The sequence below is a fragment of the Asparagus officinalis genome, unplaced genomic scaffold (genome assembly GCF_001876935.1).
Source record: "Asparagus officinalis unplaced genomic scaffold, Aspof.V1 AsparagusV1_Un53, whole genome shotgun sequence".
Taxonomy (NCBI): domain Eukaryota; kingdom Viridiplantae; phylum Streptophyta; class Magnoliopsida; order Asparagales; family Asparagaceae; genus Asparagus; species Asparagus officinalis.
Genome location: NW_017972319.1, coordinates 318,149 through 327,306, shown reverse-complemented (window position 1 = coordinate 327,306; position 9,158 = coordinate 318,149). Strand labels below are relative to the sequence as shown.

The following is a 9,158-nucleotide window of genomic DNA, read 5'->3' as shown; positions in this document are numbered from 1 at the left end:
TTTCCTAGCTGAAGAATAGAAGCCAAGTTTAGAAGGAAAAAATTAAAGAGAGGAAGCTACTAATTTGAAAAAGGTAAAGGATTAGAATTTTAAACTAGTTAATGATGTTCTTGATACCTTGCATCTAAATGTCCGCTAAGTTTCACATGCGACAGTAACAAAAGTGAACTTTGTAAGGTGCCATCATTACCTTGACACCCACGCAAAGGCATATATATACATATCTTTTAGACTTTGATTTGTCACTAAAAAGTTACAAGCAATGAAGAAAAGCTACTAATTCTTGCATCTTTGTCATTGCCCTTAGTACGTAGTTTTGGATCTCAAATAAAGTAAATTCTAGACCTCAATCAAGCTATTGTCACTTTAGATTCATATGTTAACATCAAACTCTCCAATTGTACAGCTAAAGCAAAATCAATATTGTGATCCAAAGTTACATGATAAGGTATTACTTTGTTCGACTAAAATTCATTAGTTAGCCTCGATCCACCCTCTCTATTGGAGATATCAAAAGATGATCTTTCCTGATAATTGATTGGAATTAATGTCGTATATCACTAAACAATAATAGTGGTAAGATGGTACTTTGATTATTAGAAGCATATACAATGTAAAGGAAAAGTGTAGCGATGAACATGCTTTATAAGGAACAAGTGCTATGAGCTTGTGACGCTAATTAAGACCTCTTTGATCCAAAAGGTTAATCCATTAAGTCTTAATCATATCACATATTAGCGTTCATTTTTCCATCTTTTTTTTCGAGGTGGGACGAAAACTTATTTTCATAATTTGTCCCTTTAACTCAGCATGTTTTCTTTGGGACCTCACACCCATTAAGTCTTAATCCTAATCATTGGTGCATCGATGAGTACATGGAAGGAAAAAAATCTAGGTAAACTTGCAACAGACAAAAGGACTGGAGACGTCAGTGAGAAGAAAATTAAGGGAGTACTAGAAACTGATGATGGGACTAAATGCATTAGAGAAGCCAAGAAAATTTATGCATATGTAGCATCTTCCCCTTTTTATGATCATATGTCTCCATTTGATGAGTCTTGTTGATTACCTTCTTAACTTTGAGTAGAGATTGGCTCTATTCAAAGTTAGCTTCTTAGAAAACCGAAAGATTTCAAAGGATGCATAAGGAGAAAGAGATAAAGAAGATGATAGATGCACATGCATAAGAGAACTACTTGTCAACCAAGTCTCTGAAGAATGTTCTTAGACCGAAAAAGGTTGACCAAATTTTCATAATTCAATAATTCAACTTAAGGCAGCGAGCTGCAAGAATTACAGAAGGATATAGTTTGATTTTAGACATTTGATTATGAATAGTTTGGCCAGCCTTAATTAATTATTCACGTAAATTGTTGTATATATATATCTTAATTTCGATTCTTTGATCATGAGCAGTTTGTACAGTTAGGGTACTAGAGTGCAAATTTTTTTTCTTTTGAGGAAATTATATACTTAAGGTACTAGAGTGCAATTACATACTCAATTTTATATAGAACATGTAGAAGGTTCGCTTCGCTGAAGTGTTGTAATCCAAAAGCTAAAGGCAGCACTTTTATGGTCTTAGTTTCGTGAGTGCTAACACTGTCACTTACTCTATGTAGAAAATTAAGTGGAACTTGATCATTTGATTCTCTCACACTAACTAAAGATTATCATGCACATAATATAAAGGAAAGAATGAGAATCATACTAGAAAAGAAAAAGAAATGGTCTCATAAAATATGTATATATCTAGTGCGATAAATAAATAAAAGATGTAGCAAATAAAAAGTTCTACAACTACACATGAACCAAATTCTCTTGGTGCAAAAAAAGTTTGCCAGCAAATATGCCTACATATTGAGCCATTAAAGACCAAATCATTCAGTGCTTTCCAACTTCAACTCTACTCATGGCTCAAATTTTGCAGTTCTTCATTCTGTCCTCATATTTTATCTATGCAACTTCAAACAATATACCAGAGGTACTAATTACGATTATTTTTTTAGAAGTTCCATGACTAAATTCATTAACCAACATGAAACCTTTTGATCATTTTTTGTGTATTGATCAGTCTTATATCATCTACATGGGAAGTACTAGTAATGAACTAGATGGAAATTCAAAATCAACAGATGAAGCTCATTTGCAAATGCTGTCCTCTATCATTCCAAGGTATTTATTTCTATCTAAACATTATCATATTGATTTTCAGGTGAATAAAGCTTAATTTCTTACCATTATGATTGTTTCACAGTGAGGAGAAAGGAAGAGTATCCATAATACATAGCTATAGTCATGCATTCAAGGGGTTTTCAGCAATGCTCACTGAGAAAGAAGCAAATACATTATCTGGTAAATACCCATTAATTATAATTTAAGTTTTATTTACGCATTTCCTATATCTTTATGAACAATTTTGCACATAATTAAATAGGCCACGATGGAGTTGTAAGGGTATTTCCCGATAATATTCTTCAACTTCATACAACCCGGTCTTGGGATTTTTTGGAAGCTGAATCAGGCCTTGGTTCAGGGAGAACACACCGAAAAGCTTCAAATGATGTTATAATTGGAATTATCGATACAGGTAATTATTTATAGCAATATTACATATATCTAATCTCAATTGTTTATCCAAAATAATAATAATAATAATAATAATAATAAAACTCTGAATTGTTTATATTAATCTTGTATTTAATTTTCTTGTTTCTAGGGATTTGGCCAGAATCAAAGAGTTTCGATGATACTGGGATGAGTGCAATCCCATCAAGATGGAAAGGAATATGTATGGAAGGTTCTGATTTTAAAAAGTCTGATTGTAATAGGTAAATTTTATTAATGAACCACTGACACATACATTTAGTCCCTTGTGAAAGTACCACCTATTAAAAACTACAGTTTTCATTTTGATTAAAGTGTAAAATTAAATTACTAAATCTGTCACATAAGTTTATATAGTTATCTTGTTTTTCATATTCAACATTGAAAAGAAAAGAAAATGTGGAATTGTATTTCATTAGTACATAATTTCCACTTACAGGGTCCGCAACCAACACTGTTTCATTGATTTTTTTGATTTCCACAATGTATAGGATTCCTGCACATTATCAAAGTGAAGCAATGACACAAAAATGTAGCTATTTTTTCAATAATACTTCAGCAAACATTTAACCATAATGTTAGATGAGCTGACAGAAACTCTACACAAGAATGGGACATACTTTCCATGGAGCTCATTCATTCTCATATTTCCTTTCCAGAATAATACTTCATAGAGTTCATTGCGGATAGAACTCTTTCTGTCACCCAATTGCAGATAGACCCCACGAGTGAAATATTGTTGGCTCTGTTACCCTCACAAGGTCTACTTGTCAAAGAATAGATTCCTCTTTCTCTGAGGGTAAACAAGTAATTAAAAAAAATTCACTCAGGGGGTTTATCTACAACTAACCCTACTTTGTATTCATTCAACTTCAATAAGTTCATATCTATGACAGGAAGCTAATTGGTGCAAGATACTACAAAAACCTGGCAGATTCAGTGCATACTTCTTCCCTAGGATCACCGAGGGACTCAGTAGGCCACGGGACCCACACATCATCCACCGCCGCCGGCTCCATAGTCGCAAACGCTAGCTACTATGGCCTAGCTCAAGGAATGGCCAAAGGAGGTTCGCCCTCAAGTAGGCTCGCAATGTACAAAGCCTGCTCAATGGGAGGATGTTCGAGCTCAGCAGTACTAAAGGCTATCGATGATGCTGTAAATGATGGTGTTGATATTATATCGATATCGATAGGGATGAGCTCTATATTTCAGTCTGATTTCCTAAGTGATCCCATTGCAATTGGTGCATTTCATGCTAATGAGAGGGGGGTGTTGGTGATTTGTTCAGGGGGTAATGATGGTCCAGATCCTTATACAGTTGTTAACGCAGCTCCTTGGATATTGACTGTTGGTGCTTCGAGCATTGATCGAACTTTCCAGTCGAGCATTGTCTTGGGAAATGGAAAAATTTTGAAGGTAATAAAGAAAAATACATGAAATTTTATTGATTATGCTATTTCTGACATGATAAAAAATCTACTAAATATAAAGAATTTGTAGGAGAAACTACTAAAATGTGGATACAGTAATATGTCAAGATCAGTAAAATCAAGTACTAGATGAACATCTATTAATTGCTAACCAACAAAAATTGAAGAATGAGTATCTGAACACTATATTCAAGCTTTATTGGCAATAATCAATAAGTATTTTGTAACTAATCTGATTGACTGTATGAAAAAATTTTAGATTCATTTGAAGAACTACCACTAGAAATACCTTTTACTGATTTCATATGTAGAAATCATCAAAAGCAAGTACTAATTGAACATCTGTTCATTGCTAACAAAGAGCAAATAAGTTTCAGTTCCATTAGAAAAAAATCTGAATAAAATATCCAAGCTTTAGATTTCATTAGGGAATCAATAAGTACGCCTGTTAGGTAAAAAATCACAAGCACTTGGGTTATGTGATTATGCCTGTTAGCTTACTATACATCTCACTTCTCAGGGGGTTGCGATAAATTTCTCAAATCTCACTCATTCACAATTTTACCCTCTAATATTTGGTCGAGATGGGGCAGCAGCATCGACCCCAGTTTCAGAAGCAAGGTACGTACATCAGAACTTTATACGTGTCATAATTTATATTTTTAAGTTGATATTTCAAAAAAAAATCTGATACAAATCTATTCACAGTATCAGAAGCAAGGTATATCAAAACTTTACAATTGTCATAATTTATATTTTAAGTTGACACTTAAAAAAATCTCATATATATTTATCCACAGTAACTGTTATCCTGGATCACTGGACCTCGAAAAAACTACTGGGAAAATAGTAGTTTGTGTTGATACTGATCCAAGTGTATCAAGGAGAATAAAGAAAATGGTAGCTGAAGGCTCACAAGCCAAAGGTCTAATTCTTGTTGACGAGTCTGAAAGAGGAGTTCCGTTTGATTCTGGTAGCTTCCCCTTCTCTGAAGTTGGAAACAGTGCTGGAGCTCAAATTCTTGACTACCTGAATTCAACAAGGTAAGTTAAGCAGTGATATATTAATCGATTATTTAATTCGAGAAACTTTATTAAGTTCTATAAAAATTACCAGCAAACCAACGGCTATTATTCTTGCGACTGAGGACCTGAAGGAGTACAAACCTGCACCTGTAGTTGCCTATTTCTCTGCCCGAGGTCCTGGAGGACTTACCGAAGGCATTCTCAAGGTACAAAGTTCCATGATACCTTAGTGCATCCAGATTGAATGAATGATATCGCTAGCGACAATAACGAACCATTTTATCCCAAAATTTTGGGGTTAGCTAGATAAACCATATTATTATGTTTAATTTCATTGAGGGCACCATTAAGTTAATTTCTGTCACATCAAGTTCTCTTCTGCGTTCCTCCAGTTCTCCTTATTTCATGAATTATAATCTTATCATTTCTCCAAATTATATATGATCACATCATTTTAGTTGATTCTCTCTCATTTTATCCTCAATTGGAACAACATCGTAACTTTCTATAACAGCACTAATTTCTTATCGTATCTCCCAAGTGTACTGCACGTAATCTAACATTACTTTTGTGACACTCCGGTGTTAAAACAGCCGGATATCATGGCCCCAGGAGTAGGAATCCTAGCAGCTGCAATGCCAGTTGCTGATCCTGGAACAGACTTACCTGCAGGGAAAAAGATTTCCAACTTTGCAATAAAGTCAGGGACTTCGATGGCCTGCCCTCATGTCGCTGGTGCTGCTGCATTCATTCGATCAGCTCATCCAAGATGGAGTCCTTCAATGATCAGATCAGCCCTCATGACGACAGGCAAATGCTTATCAATCTCACATATTTTCATCAAACTTTAGGCTTCCAGAAACTTAAACCTGTCACATTTTGCAGCAACTGCAACAAACAACCTCGGCAAGCCTATAACAACTAATTCGGGAGGCAATGCTAACTACCATGACATGGGCTCAGGAGAAATGAGCCCATTAAGGGCCCTAAGCCCAGGCCTGGTATTCGAAACGACGACACAAGACTACTTACAGTTTCTGTGCTACTATGGGTACAAGGATCAAGTTATCAGGAAACTGTTAGGGACCAATTTCAGCTGTTCAGGTAAAGCATCAGCCAATCTCATCTCAAACATCAACTACCCTTCAATCTCCGTCGCACGCCTTGGTGGAAATCGGGGTGCTCAGACGACAGTATCGAGGACCGTGATCAATGTTGGACCATCGAATTCGACGTACACTGCAACAGTGGATGCGCCTGCAGGGTTTTTGGTTTCAGTGTTGCCTAATAAGTTGGTGTTTGCTAAGAGAGGAGTGAAGGCTAGTTACAAGGTGAAGTTTGATGTGAGAAATGCAAACAAAGGGTACGGATTTGGATCAGTGAATTGGTCTGATGGTGCACATTTGGTTAGGACTGTGTTTGCAGTTAATGTAGCGTGATTTTTGTAAGTTTTTGGTCGGTTTTGATTTTAGTTTGAGGTGGATGGTGTGTAGGGTTTCTTTTTCTTGTTTTGAGATTGAAAGTTTAGTTTTGTCTGGAATCGGTGTAACAGTTTTTTGTTGTTTTTGTTTTCAGATGCGGTTAGTGATCAACGAAATGTCATATTAACAAAACACAAACACCAAAGTTTTACGTGGTTCGGCAATTGCCTACGTCCACGGGGCAAGAAGGGGGGGTGGGTTTTCACTAATAGAGAAGGAGAGTACAAATTGAGATTACAAATCGCTCAATCGAACCAACTAATCTCACCAACAAATCTCTCAATCTCTCAACCAATAACCCTAACAAATAGCTCAGAAAGATCTCTCTTTTCTGTGCTCCAAAACCCCAGATTTTCTCCTACAAAACCCTCAAATCGTATTGGTATTTATACCAAAACAGAAACCCAAACAGACTGCAAATAGGAACTCTAACTTTCCAAAAAACCCGTCATAAGTCGACTTAACAGTCTGCATAAGTCGACTTGGCAGAGCGAAAAACAACAACTGGAGAACAGAACGTAAGTCGACTTATCAGACCTGATAAGTCGACTTGGCAGAGCAAAAAACCAACAATCCAGAGCAGAACGTAAGTCGACTTAACAGTCTGTATAAGTCGACTTACCATAAGTCGACTTATGCCTGTGTATGAGTCGACTTATGACACAGAATCTGCAAAAACCTGAATTTTCTAAATTTCTCCACAATTCTCCACCTCGGCGAAGTTTTCCCAAAACTGAGCCGACACCAACCAAACAAATGCCTCACATAATGAGACTCAAACGGGAGTGCGAACACTAACTCCAAATGTCGATGTCGCTCACCAAATCGGCTGCATCAAAACTGACTGCCTACGTATCCTCTTGCCCAAGGAATCAAGCCTTCACGTAGTTCATCCAACGGCCTCCAAAGGCCCTCAAACAAATAGAAAAGTCTGCAACTCTTCCCCAGTATCGCCGACGGATCTGCAACTGATAGCGGCCCCAAACTGATACAAATCAAACACCTCCATTTGAGGTGAACCAATGGCCATGTCCAAACTGCGCCTATCAGCTGCACTCAAATCAATCAACACGTCATCTGCATCCAAAACCAAATGATCTTCACGCTGTGTCACCTCAGCTGAAGTCCCAAATAATACAGAATGACCTGGAGTATGTGGAGTATCACTCTCCACCTGCTGCGATATCCAAATGACCTGATCAACACTCTCCACCTGCCGAGAGTCAAAAGTGACATACCTGCTCAGAACAAAATCAGAAGCTCCCAAACGATAATCAACTGAGCCTCCGAACCCCAAACGCGCAATCGGATCCAATCTCACATCCACGATGTGACCAAATGCTGGGTATCCAAATATCCGACGCAACCCAAAATCTGAAGCAGCTCCCCCAGATCCAATAACTCCTAATGCAGCAGTCGGCGACCTATACATAAGATGACCCAAATATGTCGAAGCCCGCACACCAATGCCAATGCTCGACATCAAACGCCGATCCTCCTCCAGAAAGGAACGACCCATCGAAACTGTCATCTCATCTCGTCGCCCCAAAGTCTCCACACCAATGAAGTGTCTCCTACTGCCGTGAGCTCGGCACAAATACAAGAAAGGACCCCTACCAAAGCTGAAACAATGAGTTACCTTTCTGCCAATACACTTCTTCCAACTGTTGTTGACTTCTAGGACTTTACACCAACGGGAACTGGTCGCGACCCAATAATGCCTAGAACAATCACCAACTGTGGAAACCAAGATACGATTACCTCCCAATGATGCCTCCTTGGAAGGCCCCCAAATGCCTGACTGAACACCTCCAAAAAGACCCCTCGCTCGATGGATAGAAGTGCCAAACTCCACCACGGTCTCGCTCATCCTAATGTGCTCACAGGACTTCAATCTGCAGGTCATAGCACTCCTCAACAACCAATGCACGGTATTACCAATCATATACCCCAGCACCAAACAATGCCACAGTCTAGCCGAATCTGATAAAGTCGTCATTTCCCTATCAATCACCGTGCTTCCGTGCAAATAATACAAATTTCTCCTTCTGACGCCCTTCATCACAATCATGGACCCAAACGTAACCTTCAAGCGTGCATCCGCCAAGGTCACCCTATAGCCTGCTGCCTCCAAAGCTCCAAGTGAAATGATGTTCTTCTTCAACTGAGGAACGAACCTCACTCCAACCAACTCCCGAATAACCGTCACTCATCCTGATCCGAACAGTACCGATACCACCAATAGAGCATTTGTGATCATTCCCCATGAGCACGAAATCCCCTCTTTCCAACTCCTGAAAGCTGGAGAACCAATCCCTCCTAGGGCAAATGTGGTATGTAGCACCCGAATCCAATATCCACTCTGTAGAGTAGGCAACACAAACTGACGGCAGTGCAGATAACGAGTAGCCCGAAGAATCCGAATCTGAATCGTTGCCACTAGCCTTGACAACATTCGCCTCTGAAGCTTGAATAGCTTTTCCCTTATTCTTCCCGGCTCGATCAACTAACTTTGGGCAATCGGCTTTCCAATGTCCATCTTCTTTGCAAAAGGCACACTGATTCTTACGAACTCCAAGATGTGCCCCTCTAGACTGCGACCTCCCACTACG

The 9,158-nt window shown here is 38.4% G+C and overlaps 1 protein-coding gene across 1 annotated transcript; it reads left to right on the top strand.

The window, feature by feature from the left end:
- Nucleotides 1–1,788: 1,788 nt before the first annotated feature.
- LOC109827142 (CO(2)-response secreted protease-like) lies at nt 1,789–6,625 on the top strand. The gene is made up of 11 exons (XM_020394104.1): nt 1,789–1,984; nt 2,075–2,175; nt 2,258–2,355; nt 2,438–2,590; nt 2,720–2,831; nt 3,504–4,026; nt 4,561–4,661; nt 4,841–5,083; nt 5,157–5,271; nt 5,659–5,875; nt 5,951–6,625. The coding sequence occupies exons 1-11, from the start codon at nt 1,913–1,915 to the stop codon at nt 6,502–6,504; spliced, it is 2,289 nt and encodes a 762-aa protein (XP_020249693.1). The 5' UTR covers nt 1,789–1,912; the 3' UTR covers nt 6,505–6,625.
- The last annotated feature ends 2,533 nt before the right edge of the window (nt 6,626–9,158 follow it).

Excerpts from the sequence above, each read along its gene's own strand:
- LOC109827142 (XM_020394104.1), top strand. The coding sequence starts at position 1,913 with ATGGCTCAAATTTTGCAGTTCTTCATTCTGTCCTCATATTTTATCTAT. Across the intron at positions 2,591-2,719 it reads AATTGGAATTATCGATACAG|GGATTTGGCCAGAATCAAAG; the intron begins GTAATTATTTAT and ends TCTTGTTTCTAG. Across the intron at positions 4,027-4,560 it reads GAAATGGAAAAATTTTGAAG|GGGGTTGCGATAAATTTCTC; the intron begins GTAATAAAGAAA and ends CTCACTTCTCAG.